The following is an 18775-nucleotide window of genomic DNA, read 5'->3' as shown; positions in this document are numbered from 1 at the left end:
CAGTGTAACAGTGACGATGGGAAAATGAACCCGTTCAGGTTGGTGTAACAGTGACACTGGGTCAATGATCCCATACAGGACAGTGTAACAGTGACACTGGGTCAATGATCCCGTACAGGACAGTGTAACAGTGTCACTGGGTCAATGATCCCATACAGGACAGTGTAACAGTGACACTGGGTCAATGATCCCGTACAGGACAGTGTAACAGTGTCACTGGGTCAATGATCCCATACAGGACAGTGTAACAGTGACACTGGGTCAATGATCCCATACAGGACAGTGTAACAGTGACACTGGGTCAATGATCCCGTACAGGACAGTGTAACAGTGACACTGGGTCAATGAACCCATAGAGGACAGTGTAACAGCGACACTGGGTCAATTTTCCCATACAGGACAGTGTAACAGTGACACTGGGTCAATGATCCCATAGAGGACAAAGTAACAGTGACACTGGGTCAATGATCCCGTACAGGACAGTGTAACAGTGACACTGGGTCAATGATCCCATACAGGACAGTGTAACAATGACACTGGGTCAATGATCCCATACAGGACAGTGTAACAGTGACACTGGGTCAATGAACCCGTACAGGACAGTGTAACAGTGACACTGGGTCAATGATCCTGTACAGGACAGTGTAACAGTGGCACTGGGTCAATGATCCCATACAGGGCAGTGTAACAGTGACACTGGCTCAATGATCCCGTACAGCACAGTGTAACAGAAATACTGGGTCAATGATCCCATAGAGGACAGTGTAACAGTGACACTGGGTCAATGATCCCGTACAGGAGTGTAACAGTGACGCTGGGTCAATTACCCCATAGAGGACAAAGTAACAGTGACACTGGGTCAATGATCCCGCACAGGACAGTGTAATAGTGACACTGGGTCAATGATCCCGTACAGGACAGTGTAACAGAAATACTGGGTCAATGATCCCATAGAGGACAGTGTAACAGTGACACTGGGTCAATGATCCCGTACAGGACAGTGTAACTGTGACACTGGGTCAATGATCCCATACAGGACAAATTAACAGTGACACTGGGTCGATGATCCCACACACGACAGTGCAACAGAGATACTGGGTCAGTGATCCCACACACAACAGTGTAACGGAGATACTGGGTCAATGATCCCATTGAGGACAGTTTAACAGTGACACTGGGTCAATGATCCCACACACAACAGTGTAACAGAGATACTGGGTCAATGATCCCATTGGAGGACAGTTTAACAGTGACACTTGGTTGATGATCCCGTACAGGACAGTGTAACAGAGATACTGCGTCAATGATCCCATACAGGGCAGTGTATCAGTGACACTGGGTCAATGATCCCGTACAGGACAGTGTAACAGTGACACTGGGTCAATGATCCCGTACAGGGCAGTGTAACAGTGACGCTGGGCCAATGATCTCGTACAGGACAGTGTAACAGTGACGCTGGGTCAATGATCCCGTACAGGACAGTGTAACAGTGACACTGGGTCTATGATCCCGTACAGGACAGTGTAACAGTGACGTTGGGTCAATGATCCCGTACAGGACATTGTAACAGTGACACTGGGTCAATGATCTCGTACAGGACAGTGTAACAGTGACGCTGGGTCAATGATCCCGTACAGGACAGTGTAACAGTGACACTGGGTCTATGATCCCGTACAGGACAGTGTAACAGTGACGCTGGGTCAATGATCCCATACAGGACAAAGTAACTGTGACGCTGGGTCAATGATCCCGTACAGGACAGTGTAACAGTGACACTGGGTCAATGATCCCATACACGACAGTGTAACAGGGACACTGGGTCAATGAACCCGTACAGGACAAAGTAAAAGTGACGCTGGGTCAATGATCCCGTACAGGACTGTGTAACAGTGACAATGGGTCAATGAACCCGTACAGGACAGTGCAACAGTAACACTGGGTCACTGATCCTGTACAGGACAGTGTAACAGTGACACTGGGTCAATGATCCCATACAGGACAGTGTAACAGTGACACTGGGTCCATGATCCCGTACAGGACAGTGTAACAGAAATACTGGGTCAATAATCCCGTACAGGACAGTGTAACAGTGACACTGGGTCAATGAACCCATACAGGACAGTGTAACAGTGACACTGGGTCAATGAACCCGTACAGTACAGTGTAACAGTGACACTAGGTGAATTATCCCGTACAGGATAGTATAACAGTGACACTGGGTCAATGATCCCGTACAGGACAGTGTAACAGTGACGCTGGGTCAATGATCACATCCAGGACAGTGTAACAGTGACACTGGGTCAATGATCCCTTACAGGACAGTGTAACAGTGACACTGGGTCAATGATCCCATACACGACAGTGTAACAGTGACACCGGGTCAATGAACCCGTACAGGACAGTGTAACAGTAACACTGGGTCAATGATCCCCTAAAGGACAGTGTAACAGTGACACTGGGTCAATGATCCCATACAGGACAGTGTAACAGTGACACTGGGTCAATGATCCCATACAGGACAGTGTAATAGTGACACTGGGTCAATGATCACATCCAGGACAGTGTAACAGTGACACTGGGTCAATGATCCCATACAGGACAGTGTAACAGTGACACTGGGTCAATGATCCCATACAGGACAGTGTAACAGTGACACTGGGTCAATGATCACATCCAGGACAGTGTAACAGTGACACTGGGTCAATGATCCCATACAGGACAGTGTAACAGTGACACTGGGTCAATGATCACATCCAGGACAGTGTAACAGTGACACTGGGTCAATGATGCCATACAGGACAGTGTAACAGTGACACTGGGTCAATGATCCCATACAGGACAGTGTAACAGTGACACTGGGTCAATGATCCCGTACAGGACAGTGTAACAGTGACACTGGGTCAATGATCCCGTACAGGACAGTGTAACAGTGTCACTGGGTCAATGATCCCATACAGGACAGTGTAACAGTGACACTGGGTCAATGATCCCATACAGGACAGTGTAACAGTGACACTGGGTCAATGATCCCGTACAGGACAGTGTAACAGTGACACTGGGTCAATGAACCCATACAGGACAGTGTAACAGTGACACTGGGTCAATGATCCCATAGAGGACAGTGTAACAGTGACACTGGGTCAATGATCCCGTACAGGACAGTGTAACAGTGTCACTGGGTCAATGATCCCATACAGGACAGTGTAACAGTGACACTGGGTCAATGATCCCATACAGGACAGTGTAACAGTGACACTGGGTCAATGATCCCGTACAGGACAGTGTAACAGTGACACTGGGTCAATGAACCCATACAGGACAGTGTAACAGTGACACTGGGTCAATGATCCCATAGAGGACAAAGTAACAGTGACACTGGGTCAATGATCCCGTACAGGACAGTGTAACAGTGACACTGGGTCAATGATCCCATACAGGACAGTGTAACAATGACACTGGGTCAATGATCCCATACAGGACAGTGTAACAGTGACACTGGGTCAATGAACCCGTACAGGACAGTGTAACAGTGACACTGGGTCAATGATCCTGTACAGGACAGTGTAACAGTGGCACTGGGTCAATGATCCCATACAGGGCAGTGTAACAGTGACACTGGCTCAATGATCCCGTACAGCACAGTGTAACAGAAATACTGGGTCAATGATCCCATAGAGGACAGTGTAACAGTGACACTGGGTCAATGATCCCGTACAGGAGTGTAACAGTGACGCTGGGTCAATTACCCCATAGAGGACAAAGTAACAGTGACACTGGGTCAATGATCCCGCACAGGACAGTGTAATAGTGACACTGGGTCAATGATCCCGTACAGGACAGTGTAACAGAAATACTGGGTCAATGATCCCATAGAGGACAGTGTAACAGTGACACTGGGTCAATGATCCCGTACAGGACAGTGTAACTGTGACACTGGGTCAATGATCCCATACAGGACAATTTAACAGTGACACTGGGTCGATGATCCCACACACGACAGTGCAACAGAGATACTGGGTCAGTGATCCCACACACAACAGTGTAACGGAGATACTGGGTCAATGATCCCATTGAGGACAGTTTAACAGTGACACTGGGTCAATGATCCCACACACAACAGTGTAACAGAGATACTGGGTCAATGATCCCATTGGAGGACAGTTTAACAATGACACTTGGTTGATGATCCCGTACAGGACAGTGTAACAGAGATACTGCGTCAATGATCCCATACAGGACAGTTTTACAGTGACACTGGGTCAATGATCCCGTACAGGACAGTGTAATAGTGACACTGGGTCAATGATACCGTACAGGACAGTGCAACAGAGATACTGGGTCAATGATCCCGTACAGGACAGTTTAACAGTGGCACTGGGTCAATGATCCCATACAGGACAGTTTGATCACGTACAGGACATATCAGAGATACTGGATCAAGGTCCTCTTATGTCAGTGTAATCTTGATACTGGACCAATGGCGTTGAGCAGGTTTTCTTTTCCTTTGCAAAGTTCTATTGCTTTGTCTTAATTTTTCTTGTAATTCATTACATTCCTGGACTCTGGTGTGCTGTTGTTGCATTCTTCTATTTAAGGCAGTGCTCATGGTGCTGAAGGGTTATGTAATCCTTTTTCATTTGATGATGAAGGACAGTCAGCTGTTCTTTCAACAAATTGTTTTCTTGTTGACCTGTTGCCAACCAACACTGCGCTTCACTGCATTGCTTTGACAGTACTGATAGTTCCAACAGCTTTTTCTGAAGAAGTATTTACCATCTTTATTAGGCCTGGGATCTGTTGCCTCCCTCGGCCTGGGGTCTTCTGTCTTCCTTGCTCTGGGGTCATCTGCCTCTTTCACCCTGGGGTGCCCTCACTCCTTTGGTGCTTCACTGAGTTGTTCTAAACATTCTTTTAAGGTGTGTGCACTCCACAACTTAGAGCTTAAAATATTTGTCACAGACTTTAAATATCTCACCAAATGTGGTGAGGGCTCATCATACCATGTGTTATCATTACTTCATCTGCAAGTACACCAAAGAAACAGAAAACATATTGACTTGGAAATCTTCTGCTTTTATGCTTAATTCTGATGTAAACCTGTAATCTAAACTATTCCTTGCAAAGACCCCAATTCTGGGTGTGGTTTGGCCTTTGTCGTAACCTAAACTGGTCTGGTGGTTTTAATTTACTCTCCTTGTACATTTTTTATAACAGGTGAGTATTTTTTTTTCTCTTCCATTTGGCTCTGCCTCTGTTATTTTTTCTCTTTGATCTTCCTGCACTTATTTACTTTCAGCCGCCTCCCCCTGCTCTGACAGGGACATTCTTTTCAACTTTCCGCTCCACTGGAAATCATCAAAAGAAGAGGTTTGCTCCGTCTACTTACTTTTTAAACCGGGAATCAAATGGAAAGTAATTTCTGAACTCTTGTGTGCCTTTTGAAAAGCTTTTTTATCATTCAGTTGAGCTTGGCTGCCATGCTTTAGTGTGCAATCTGTGATCTCGTTGCTGCAGTTTTCTTCCAAATGCATTCTGGATGCGCTGCCTATTTTGTATTTTACTCACCTTTTTGTGATCAGGCCAGGTCCCTTGACGCTGCAGTCAATCATGTTTTTCTTTCCATCTGCACAGATTATTCTTCTACCCGCCAGCCTTTTTTTTGCGTTTTTGGGATTTCGCTCAGTTCAGTCTTTTGTGATCTCGATAGGTCCTTTGACTCTGCTTTTGATCAGATCTGGCAAAGGATCTCCACATGCCCTGGTGGAGCGCTTCAGCTTCCACAGCTGCAATGCAGCCTCCTTCTGGGTGAGCTCCAACTGTGTTTTGAATTTAGGTGCCCTTTGTTCAGGGTCAGGCTTTAGTTTTCCATGCATCGAGAGCCTGGGTTCCTTCTCCAGCCTGTCTGGAATTTCAGGATCCGTCTTCCACTGCCACCATTTTGTAAGAGTAATGGGGGTTTGTATGGTTGAACAACAAACATTTCCGGGGTACAGCCCTGCATGGGTGCTGGGTCTCTGCAGACCTTACTGCACATAGTGTACCATCATGTGACGCACTACATCATACCACAGGAAGTACTCTATTCCCCAGTTCCATAACTTACTAACCCAAAAACCTTTATACTACATTTGACACCCCACCTATAGAGATTTTGAAGTAGGCAATCTGTGCCCGCACCCACCCCCCGAATATTGAGCTGGAATTACTATATAATGGACAGTCATTCCACATACTGTATAACCCGCTGTCTTCTCCCCCCAGTGCATGTTAAAGTTAACAGACTCCATGTTAAAATTGAAGGGAGCAGAGTTCAGTGAGTTTGGAGTCGTTACAAAGTATTCTCCCTCCAATCTGAGCCCCACTCGCATTCTCCCAGCCATTCTGCAGTATTAATCAACAAGCTGAGCAACAACAGTTCAACAGCGGCATGACTTACCTCGTCTCTTTGGAAGTAAATCAGGACTCCGGCTGTAACCTGTGCGATCAGGATTAGCAGTAAACAGGTAAAATACTGAAAAACAAAACAGATCCATTCGGATCAAATTCCACTGGAAACAGTCATCGTGAATCAACATTCATGCTGGAGTAGTGGAGAGGAAAGCATGTCCGTGTGCACTTGAGTGTTGTGTTTGTGCAGGAGTCAACTTGTGTGCATGCTTTTATTCAGTTCTGGGATGTGGGCTAGACCAGCATTTATTGCCTATCCTTAATATGCCGGTGAGCTGCCTCCTTGAACCGCTACAGTCCATGTGATGTCGGTACACCCATATGCCCTGGTGGAGCGCTTCAGCTTCCACATCTGCAATGCAGCCTGCTTTTAGGTGAGCCCCAACTGTGTTTTGAATTTAGGTGCCCTTTGTTAGGGAGACAATATCCAGTGCTGTCAGGGAGAGTGTTCCTGGATGGTGCCCAACGACAGTGAAGGAACGGTGATATATTTCCAAGTCAGGATGTTGAGTGACTTGGAGGTGAACTTCCAAAAGGTGGGTTCCAATGTGTCTGTTGCCCTTGTCCTTCTAGATGGTAGAGGCCGTGGTTTAGAAGGTGCTGGTGAGGAGGCTTGGTGAGTTCCTGCAGTGCATCATGTAGACAGTGCAGAGGGCTGCTACTGTGTGTCGGTGGTGGAGTAAATAATAATAAAAATCTTGATTGTCACAAGTAAGCTTACATTAACACTGCAATGAAGTTACTGTGAAAATCCCCTAGTCACCACACTGCAGCCCCTGTTCGGGTCACAGAGGGAGAATTCAGAATGTCTGAATTACCTAACAAGCACGTCTTTCAGGACTTGTGGGAGGAAACTGGAGTACCCGGAGGAAACCCAAGCAGACTCAGGGAGAATGCGCAAACTCCACACAGACAGTGACCGAAGCCGGGAATCAAAAATCAAACCTGGGACTCTGGAGCTGTGAAGCAACAGTGTTACCCACTGTGCGACCGTGCCGCCCATGAATGTTTGTGGCAGGGGGAGCAATCAAGCGGGCTGCTTTGTTCTGGATGGTGTCGAGCTTCTTTTCTTTTTTAAAAAAATATTTTATTGAAAATTTTTGGTCAACCAACACAGTACATTGTGCATCCTTTACACAATATTATAACAACACAAATAACAATGACCTATTTTATAAACAGAAAATGAATAAATAATAAATAACAGAAATGAAAACTAACCCTAATTGGCAACTGCCTTATCACATGTAACACTCTCCAAAAATATAATTTAACAGTCCAATATATAATTATCTGTAGCAACGACCTATACATATTATACAGTATATATTAACAACCCTGAGAGTGCTCCAGTCATATGCGCCCTGTGTAATACCTTAAACTGAATCAGGCTTAGCCTGGCACACGAGGACGACGAGTTTACCCTGCTTAGGGCATCTGTCCACAGCCCCTCCTCGATCTCGTCCCCCAGCTCTTCTTCCCATTTCCCTTTTAGTTCATCTACCATAGTCTCCCCTTCGTCCCTCATTTCCCTATATATATCTGACACCTTACCATCCCCCACCCATGTCTTTGAGATCACTCTGTCCTGCACCTCTTGTGTCGGGAACTGCGGGAATTCCCTCACCTGTTGCCTCGCAAAAGCCCTCAGTTGCATATACCTGAATGCATTCCCTTGGGGCAACCCATATTTCTCGGTCAGCGCTCCCAGACTCGCAAACTTCCCATCCACAAACAGATCTTTCAGTTGCGTTATTCCTGCTCTTTGCCACATTCCATATCCCCCATCCATTCCCCCCGGGGCAAACCTATGGTTGTTTCTTATCGGGGACCCCCCCAAGGCTCCAGTCTTTCCCCTATGCCGTTTCCACTGTCCCCAAATCTTCAGTGTAGCCACCACCACCGGGCTTGTGGTGTAGTTCCTCGGTGAGAACGGCAATGGGGCTGTCACCATAGCCTGTAGGCTAGTCCCCCTACAGGACGCCCTCTCTAATCTCTTCCACGCCGCTCCCTCGTCCTCTCCCATCCACTAACTCACCATTGAAATATTAGCGGCCCAATAATACTCACTTAGGCTCGGTAGTGCCAGCCCCTCCCTATCCCTGCTACGCTGTAAGAATCCCTTCCTCACTCTCGGGGTCTTCCCGGCCCACACAAAACCCATAATGCTCTTTTCAATCCTTTTTAAAAAAGCCTTCGTGATCACCACCGGGAGGCACTGAAACACAAAGAGGAATCTCGGGAGGACCACCATCTTAACCGCCTGCACCCTCCCTGCCAGTGACAGGGATACCATGTCCCATCTCTTGAAGTCCTCCTCCATCTGTTCCACCAACCGCGTTAAATTTAACCTATGCAATGTGCCCCAATTCTTGGCTATCTGGATCCCCAGGTAACGAAAGTCCCTTGTTACCTTCCTCAACGGTAGGTCCTCTATTTCTCTACTCTGCTCCCCTGGATGCACCACAAACAACTCACTTTTCCCCATGTTCAATTTATACCCTGAAAAATCCCCAAACTCCCCAAGTATCCGCATTATTTCTGGCATCCCGTCCGCCGGGTCTGCCACATATAGTAACAAATCGTCCGCATACAAAGATACCCGGTGTTCTTCTCCTCCTCTAAGTACTCCCCTCCACTTCTTGGAACCCCTCAACGCTATCGCCAGGGGCTCAATCGCCAGTGCAAACAATAATGGGAACAGAGGGCATCCCTGCCTTGTCCCTCTATGGAGCCGAAAATATGCAGATCCCCGTCCATTCGTGACCACGCTCGCCATCGGGGCCCTATACAACAGCTGCACCCATCTAACATACCCCTCTCAAAAACCAAATCTCCTCAACACCTCCCACAAATAATCCCACTCCACTCTATCAAATGCTTTCTCGGCATCCATCGCCACTACTATCTCCGTTTCCCCCTCTGGTGGGGGCATCATCATTACCCCTAACAGCCTCCGTATATTCGTGTTCAGCTGTCTCCCCTTCACAAACCCAGTTTGGTCCTCGTGGACCACCCCCGGGACACATTCCTCTATTCTCATTGCCATTACCTTGGCCAGGATCTTGGCATCTACATTTAGGAGGGAAATAGGTCTATAGGACCCGCATTGTAGCGGGTCCTTTTCCTTCTTTAAGAGAAGCGATATCATTGCTTCAGACATAGTCGGGGGCAGTTGTCCCCTTTCTTTTGCCTCATTAAAGGTCCTCGTCAATACCGGGGCGAGCAAGTCCACATATTTTCTATAGAATTCGACTGGGAATCCATCCGGTCCCGGGGCCTTTCCCGCCTGCATACTCCTAATTCCTTTCACCACTTCTTCTACCTCGATCTGTGCTCCCAGTCCCACCCTTTCCTGCTCTTCCACCTTGGGAAATTCCAGTCGATCCAAAAAACCCATCATTCTCTCCCTCCCATCCGGGGGTTGAGCTTCATATAATTTTTTATAAAATGTCTTGAACACTCCGTTCACTCTCTCCGCACCCCGCTCCATCTCTCCTTCCTCATCCCTCACTCCCCCTATTTCCCTCGCTGCTCCCCTTTTCCTCAATTGGTGTGCCAGCAACCTGCTCGCCTTCTCCCCATATTCGTACTGTACACCCTGTGCCTTCCTCCATTGTGCCTCTGCAGTGCCCGTAGTCAGCAAGTCAAATTCTACATGTAGCCTTTGCCTTTCCCTGTACAGTCCCTCCTCCGGTGCTTCCGCATATTGTCTGTCCACCCTCAAAAGTTCTTGCAGCAACCGCTCCCGTTCCTTACTCTCCTGCTTCCCTTTATGTGCCCTTATTGATATCAGCTCCCCTCTAACCACCGCCTTCAGCGCCTCCCAGACCACTCCCACCTGGACCTCCCCATTATCATTGAGTTCCAAGTACTTTTCAATGCACCCCCTCACCCTTAGACACACCCCCTCATCTGCCATTAGTCCCATGTCCATTCTCCAGGGTGGGCGCCCTCCTGTTTCCTCCCCTATCTCCAAGTCCACCCAGTGTGGAGCGTGATCCGAAATGGCTATAGCCGTATACTCCGTTCCCCTCACCTTCGGGATCAACACCCTTCCCAGCACAAAAAAGTCTATTCGCGAGTAGACTTTATGGACATAGGAGGAAAACGAGAACTCCTTACTCCTAGGTCTGCTAAATCTCCACGGGTCTACACCTCCCATCTGCTCCATAAAATCTTTAAGTACCTTGGCTGCTGCCGGCCTCCTTCCAGTCCTGGACTTCGACCTATCCAGCCCTGGTTCCAACAACGTATTAAAATCTCCCCCCATTATCAGCTTTCCCATCTCTAGGTCCGGAATGCGTCCTAGCATCCGCCTCATAAAATTGGCATCATCCCAGTTCGGGGCATATACGTTTACCAAAACCACCGTCTCCCCCTGTAGTTTGCCACTCACCATCACGTATCTGCCCCCGTTATCCGCCACAAAAGTCTTTGCCTCGAACATTACCCGCTTCCCCACTAATATAGCCACCCCCCTGTTTTTCGCATCTAGCCCCGAATGGAACACCTGCCCCACCCATCCTTTGCGTAGCCTAACCTGGTCTATCAGTTTCAGGTGCGTTTCCTGTAACATAACCACATCTGCCTTAAGTTTCTTAAGGTGTGCGAGTACCCGTGCCCTCTTTATCGGCCCGTTCAGCCCTCTCACGTTCCACGTGATCAGCCGGGTTGGGGGGCTTCCTACCCCCCCCCTTGTCGATTAGCCATCCCCTTTTTCCAGCTCCTCACCCGGTTCCCACGCAGCTGTATCTCCCCCAGGCGGTGCCCCCCCGCCCATCCCCTCCCATACCAGCTCCCCCCTCTCCCCAGCAGCAGCAACCCAGTGATTCCCCCCTCCCACCCCCCCTGCTAGATCCCCCGCTAGCGTAATTACTCCCCCCATGTTGCTCCCAGAAGTCAGCAAACTCTGGCCGACCTCGGCTTCCCCCCGTGACCTCGGCTTGCACCGTGCGACGCCCCCTCCTTCCTGCTTCTCTATTCCCGCCATGATTATCATAGCGCGGGAACCAAGCCCGCGCTTCTCCCTTGGCCCCGCCCCCAATGGCCAACGCCCCATCTCCTCCACCTCCCCTCCTCCCCCCCATCACCACCTGTGGAAGAGAGAAAAGTTACCACATCGCAGGATTAGTACATAAAACTCCTCTTTCCCCCCTTTTTAACCCCCCTCTTCGCCCCCCACATTCGCCCCACCACTTTGTTACATAGAACATAGAACAATACAGCGCAGTACAGGCCCTTCGGCCCACGATGTTGCACCGAAACAAAAGCCATCTAACCTACACTATGCCATTATCATCCATATGTTTATCCAATAAACTTTTAAATGCCCTCAATGTTGGCGAGTTCACTACTGTAGCAGGTAGGGCATTCCACGGCCTCACTACTCTTTGCGTAAAGAACCTACCTCTGACCTCTGTCCTATATCTATTACCCCTCAGTTTAAAGTTATGTCCCCTCGTGCCAGCCATATCCATCCGCGGGAGAAGGCTCTCACTGTCCACCCTATCCAACCCCCTGATCATTTTGTATGCCTCTATTAAGTCTCCTCTTAACCTTCTTCTCTCCAACGAAAACAACCTCAAGTCTATCAGCCTTTCCTCATAAGATTTTCCCTCCATACCAGGCAACATCCTGGTAAATCTCCTCTGCACCCGCTCCAAAGCCTCCACGTCCTTCCTATAATGCGGTGACCAGAACTGTACGCAATACTCCAAATGCGGCCGTACCAGAGTTCTGTACAGCTGCAACATGACCTCCCGACTCCGGAACTCAATCCCTCTACCAATAAAGGCCAACACTCCATAGGCCTTCTTCACAACCCTATCAACCTGGGTGGCAACTTTCAGGGATCTATGTACATGGACACCTAGATCCCTCTGCTCATCCACACTTTCAAGAACTTTACCATTAGCCAAATATTCCTTCCAAAGTGAATCACCTCACACTTCTCTACATTAAACTCCATTTGCCACCTCTCAGCCCAGCTCTGCAGCTTATCTATATCCCTCTGTAACCTGCTACATCCTTCCACACTATCGACAACACCACCGACTTTAGTATCGTCTGCAAATTTACTCACCCACCCTTCTGCGCCTTCCTCTAGGTCATTGATAAAAATGACAAACAGCAACGGCCCCAGAACAGATCCTTGTGGTACTCCACTTGTGACTGTACTCCATTCTGAACATTTCCCATCAACCACCACCCTCTGTCTTCTTTCAGCTAGCCAATTTCTGATCCACATCTCTAAATCACCCTCAATCCCCAGCCTCCGTATTTTTTGCAATAGCCTACCGTGGGGAACCTTATCAAACGCTTTGCTGAAATCCATATACACCACATCAACTGCTCTACCCTCATCTACCTGTTCAGTCACCTTCTCAAAGAACTCAATAAGGTTTGTGAGGCATGACGTACCCTTCACAAAGCCATGCTGACTATCCCTGATCATATTATTCCTATCTAGATGATTATAAATCTTGTCTCTTAAAATCCCCTCCAAGACTTTACCCACTACAGACGTGAGGCTCGCCGGTCTATAGTTGCCGGGGTTGTCTCTGCTCCCCTTTTTGAACAAAGGGACCACATTTGCTGTCCTCCAGTCCTCTGGCACTATTCCTGTAGCCAATGATGACATAAAAATCAAAGACAAAGGTCCAGCAATCTCTTCCCTGGCCTCCCAGAGAATCCTAGGATAAATCCCATCAGGTTCAAACGTTCTTTTTAATAACCCGCTCATTCCAGTTTTTCTTCCACAATAAAAGTCCACGCTTCATCCGCCGTCTCAAAGTAGTGGTGCCTCCCTCGATATGTGACCCACAGTCTTGCCGGTTGCAGCATTCCAAATTTTATCTTCTTTTTATGAAGCACCGCCTTGGCCCGATTAAAGCTCGCCCTCCTTCTCGCCACCTCCGCACTCCAGTCTTGATAAACGCGGATCACCGCGTTCTCCCATTTACCGCTCCGAGTTTTCTTTGCCCATCTAAGGACCATTTCTCTATCCTTAAAACGGAGGAATCTCACCACTATGGCTCTGGGAATTTCTCCTGCTCTCGGTCCTCGCGCCATCACTCGGTATGCTCCCTCCACCTCCAACGGACCCGCCGGGGCCTCCGCTCCCATTAACGAGTGCAGCATCGTGCTCACATATGCCCCGACGTCCGCTCCCTCCGCACCTTCAGGAAGACCAAAAATCCTCAGGTTGTTCCTCCTTGCGTTGTTCTCCAGTGCCTCCAACCTTTCCACACATCGTTTCTGATGTGCCTCATGCGTCTCCGTCTTCACCACCAGGCCCTGTATGTCGTCCTCATTCTCGGCTGTCTTTGCCTTCACAACCCGAAGCTCCCGCTCCTGGGTCTTTTGTTCCTCCTTTAGCCCTTCGATCGTCTGTAGTATCGGGGCCAACAGCTCTTTCTTCATTTCCTTTTTAAGCTCTTCCACACAGCATTTCAAGAACTCTTGTTGTTCAGGGCCCCATGTTAAACTGCCACCTTCCGATGCCATCTTGGTTTTTGCTTGCCTTCCTTGCCGCTGTTCTAAAGGATCCACCGCAATCCGGCCACTTTCTCCTCCTTTTTCCATCCGTATCCAGGGGGGATTCCCTTCTGGTTTACCGCACAGTGTTTTTAGCCGCCAAAATTGTCGTTGGGACTCCTATCAAGAGCCCAAAAGTCCGTTTCACCGGGAGCTGCCGAAACGTGCGACTCAGCTGGTCATCGCCGCACCCGGAAGTCGGTGTCGAGCTTCTTGAGTGTTGTTGGAGCTGCACTCATCCAGGCAAGTGGTGAGTATTCCATTACACTCCTGACTTGTGTCTTGTAGATGGTGGACAGGCTTTGGGGGGTCAGGAGGTGAATTACTCACCGCAGGATTCCCAGCCTTTGACCTGTCCTGGTAGCCACAGTATTTATATGGCTAGTCCAGCTCAGTTTCTGATCAATGATAACCCCCAGAATGTTGACTGTGGGGAATTCAGTGATGGTAATGTCATTGAATGTAAACGGGTGATAGTTACGTCTTGTTGGAGATGGTCATTGCCTGGCACTTGTGTGGCATGAAAGTTATTTATCACCTGTTAGCCCAAGTCTGGATATTGTCCAGGTCTTTCTGCATTTGGACATGGGCTGCTTCAGTGTCTGAGGAGTCGTAAATGGTGCTGAACATTGTGCAGTCGTCAGTCCCACTTCTGACCTTATCATAGACGGACGGTCATTGGTGAAAAAGCCAAAGATGATTGGGCCTAGAACACTATCCTGAGGAACTCCAGCAGTGATGTCCTGGAGCTGAGGTGATTGACCTCCAACCATCACAACCATCTTCCTTTGTGCCAGGTATGACTCCAACCAGCAGATAGTTATCCCCTTGATGCCCATTGACTCCAGTTTAGCTAGGGTTCCTGTTTCTTGTGTACAGGGCACACCTGGGAATATTTTCCACATTGCCGGGTAGATACCAGTGTTGTAGCTGTACTGGAACAGCTTGGCTCGGGGTGCAGCAAGTTCTGGAGCACAAGTCTTCAGTACTAATGCTGGAATACTGTCAGGGCCCATAGTCTTTGACATATCCAGTGCCTTCAGGTATTTCTTGATATCAAGTGGAGTGAATCAAATTGGTTGAAGACTGACATCTGTGATGTATGGACATCTGGAGAAAGTAAAGATGATCATTTGGCTGAATATATTGTGAACGCTTCAGCCTTGTCTTTTGCATTGATGTGTATATGCATTTCTTGTGTGTGCGTACTGTTAGGAAAACAAAGGTACTTTTCAGGAAATTAAATTTATATTGGCAAACATTAGAAATAAAGCAGAGTTTTAAGTGCGTTTAATTTAATAATTCTGTGCCTGGAAGGGTAAAACCTATAGTTAGATTCATACTGGACAAACTTGTTTGTATGTGTGGGTTGGTTACGTTCCAACTGTGTTTTTATTGTTCTTAGAGAGAGCTGCAGCAAGGAGGGCCAGCAGAGTTATGTGGCCATTGCTTCGCAACTGGGGCCTTGGAAGTTAGATAATTTTTAAGTTTTAGATTAATTTGAGAGCAGTTGGAGACAGGACCTCGGAGAGTAAACATCTCGCAACTCTGCCAGAAGAAAAATGGACAGGGAGTTGCAAAGAAGCAGGCCTCCAAAAATTCAAGTTACAGTCCAGATAACCAGGGAATTGGGACAGAACAAATGTTTAAGATGACTGGAGTTAAATAAACTGAGACCAAGGTGTTGTTCAGAGGAATTTAGGAAAAGTAAACAAAGTGTTCAGAGTGAAAGAGACAATTGCAGTAACCTGATTTAATAATAAAATAATCTTTATTACTGTCACAAGTAGGCTTACATTAACACTGCAATGAAGTTACTGTGAAAATCCCCTAGTCGCCACATTCTGGCGCCTGTTGGGGTACACGAAAGGAGAATTCAGAATGTCCAATTCACCTAACAAGCAGGTCTTTTGGGACTTGTGGGAGGAACCCACGCAGGCACGAGTAGAACGTGCAGACACAGGAAGAACGTGCAAACACTGCACAGAAAGAGATCCAAGCAGGAATCGAACCCAGGACCCTGATGCTGTGAAGCAACAGTACTAACCACTGTGCTGCCGTGCCACTCATTTAAAATGGGACAGCAGCCTTCAAAGGCAAATCAAACGTCTGATGCCATTTTAATACTATCTGGGAATTAAAGCAATTGTGGGAAGTTTGCACTGCAACCAAGACAAAAAAATCCTAAAACCATGTGGTATAAAATTCTAGACTGGTTTAATTGTTAGAGGTGGAGCAGAAGTTTGGATCAAAAGAGTCATTTGTAGAACCTAAACTGCATTTCGAAATGCAAAGTGCTAAGGCAGAAGATTTTAAAGCGTGATTTTGGGAGTGGAGTTCGGAAACTCTCATGTGGTCATGATCTGGGGGGCATTTTGAGGAGACATCCACGAACATTGTACTTGTAATATGTGTAAATCCTAAAACCTGTGTGTAACTGCTAATCTAAAGGGGGGGGGGAAGTAAAGGCATATTGTATTACAATCCAAGTTTTTTATATTTAATAATTTTTTTCTGTTTGTTAAAAAACTAATTAGGGACCTGTGACTCTGTTCATCAATGTTTTGTTAAAAAAAATAATAGTTAAAGTTTTTTGAGCCAGGGTTTGTTCCGGAATCTTCCTGTCCAGTTATAATGTCAATTTGGATCTTAACAGTACCCAGGTGTACTCTTGTGCGCATGCGCAACAACGTGTGAGCTCCTGTGTGTGTGTATCTTTGTGTTTGTGTGCATGGTCATGTGTGTCTGTTCGTGTGTGTACCCATGTGTATCTCACGTGCATGCATGTTTGTCTGTGAGCTCGAGTATATATGGTTTGTGTGTGTGTGTGAGTGCTTGTGTGTGCACAAGGGAATCTGCGTGCACTTGTGTATATGTTTGTGTGCGTGTCCATGCATCTGAGCTTGTGTGCATTTATTTGTGCACACATGTCTTTGTGCGCTCATGCGTGTGCAAATGTCTGTATTCATGTGTGTTTCTGTGTGCACAAATGTTTGCATATGTGTATGTGCTCATATGTGTCTGAATTCATGCATCCTTGTTTGTGCGCTCACATGTGCCAGCTCATATGTGTGCTACATGTGTCCTTGTGTGTCCTCATGAGTCTGTCTTTGTGTGTGTGCCCTCATGTATGTGCATGCTTGTGTATGTGCCTGTGGACCTGTGTGCAGGATAAGTGTGTTAATGCATGTGTTTATTCATATGTATGATCGTGTGGGTTTGTGTATTCTCATGTGTGTGAAGGCTTGAATATATGCTATTGTGTTTGTGCTTGTGTGTGTGCACATGTATGTGCTAATGTGTACCTGCATTTGTGCGCGCGTGTGCCCGGTGTGCTCCTATTAAATCGTTGTGTTTGCTTCACTGAAACATGGCTGCCCAGGGTAGGCAGCAATAAAGCTTCATGCAGCTACTGCAAACACATTGCTACACTGCCGCTGTTGGAGCTGACAGGTTTCATACCCTAGATTCAGTCCCAGATTTGCTTTGCAAGGTTTTGGTTTCCCAGCCATTGCTGCTGTGTGTACTGATACTGAGCCCATTCAGAGGAGAGAGTTTGAAGTATTGCATTACACAGCCCTCCATGACAGAAGTGTGAGAACGACTTTAAATCAATGCCCCCTGTATTGTGCTCAGCTATTTTTTGTTCCTTCACAGGATGTAGGTGTGACTGGTTAGGCCAACATTTATTGCTCATCCTGAATTGCCCTTCTTGAACCTGGGGAGTAGGTACACCCACTGTGCTGTTAGGGAGGTGCATATGTTTTAATGCAAGGAGCATTACGGGTAAGGCAGATGAACTTAGAGCTTGGATTACTACTTGGAACTATGATGTTGTTGCCATTACAGAGACCTGGTTGAGGGAAGGGCAGGATTGGCAGCTAAACGTTCCAGGTTTTAGATGTTTCAGGCGGGATAGAGGGGGATGTAAAAGGGGAGGCGGAGTTGCGCTACTTGTTCAGGAGAGTATCACAGCTATACAGCGAGAGGACACCTCAGAGGGCAGTGAGGCTATATGGGTAGAGATCAGGAATAAGAAGGGTGCAGTCACAATGTTGGGGGTATACTACAGGCCTCCCAACAGCCAGCGGGAGATAGAGGAGCAGATAGGTAGACAGATTTTGGAAAAGAGTAAAAACAACAGGGTTGTGGTGATGGGAGACTTCAACTTCCCCAATATTGACTGGGACTCACTTAGTGCCAGGGGCTTAGACGGGGCAGAGTTTGTAAGGAGCATCCAGGAGGGCTTCTTAAAACAATATGTAAACAGTCCAACTAGGGAAGAGGCGGTACTGGACCTGGTATTGGGGAATGAGCCCGGCCAGGTGGTAGATGTTTCAGTAGGGGAGCATTTCGGTAACAGTGACCACAATTCAGTAAGTTTTAAAGTACTGGTGGACAAGGATAAGAGTGGTCCGAGGATGAATGTGCTAAATTGGGGGAAGGCTAATTATAACAATATTAGGCGGGAACTGAAGAGCATAGATTGGGGGCGGATGTTTGAGGGCAAATCAACATCTGACATGTGGGAGGCTTTCAAGTGTCAGTTGATAGGAATACAGGACAGGCATGTTCCTGTGAGGAAGAAAGACAAATACGGCAATTTTCGGGAACCTTGGATGACGAATGATATTGTAGGCCTCGTCAAAAAGAAAAAGGAGGCATTTGTCAGGGCTAAAAGGCTGGGAACAGACGAAGCCTGTGTGGCATATAAGGAAAGTAGGAAGGAACTTAAGCAGGGAGTCAGGAGGGCTAGAAGGGGTCATGAAAAGTCATTGGCAAATAGGGT

At 47.5% G+C, this 18775-nt stretch overlaps 1 protein-coding gene across 4 annotated transcripts in view; it reads right to left on the bottom strand.

Annotated features, from left to right (window-relative positions):
* The window catches only part of cd82b (CD82 molecule b), a 144971-nt gene that overhangs the window by 57090 nt on the left and 69106 nt on the right, over nucleotides 1–18775 (bottom strand). For all 4 annotated transcript variants that reach the window (XM_072518799.1, XM_072518796.1, XM_072518797.1 and 1 more), the window contains exon 5: nucleotides 6437–6511. In XM_072518799.1, coding sequence (XP_072374900.1) covers nucleotides 6437–6511 — 75 coding nt within the window. The remainder of the gene's footprint in view (nucleotides 1–6436; nucleotides 6512–18775) is intronic.

The sequence above is a fragment of the Scyliorhinus torazame genome, chromosome 10 (assembly GCF_047496885.1).
Source record: "Scyliorhinus torazame isolate Kashiwa2021f chromosome 10, sScyTor2.1, whole genome shotgun sequence".
Classification (NCBI taxonomy): Eukaryota; Metazoa; Chordata; class Chondrichthyes; order Carcharhiniformes; family Scyliorhinidae; genus Scyliorhinus; species Scyliorhinus torazame.
Note: the sequence above shows the minus strand (reverse complement) of the source record. Positions and strands in the feature narration are given on the sequence as shown.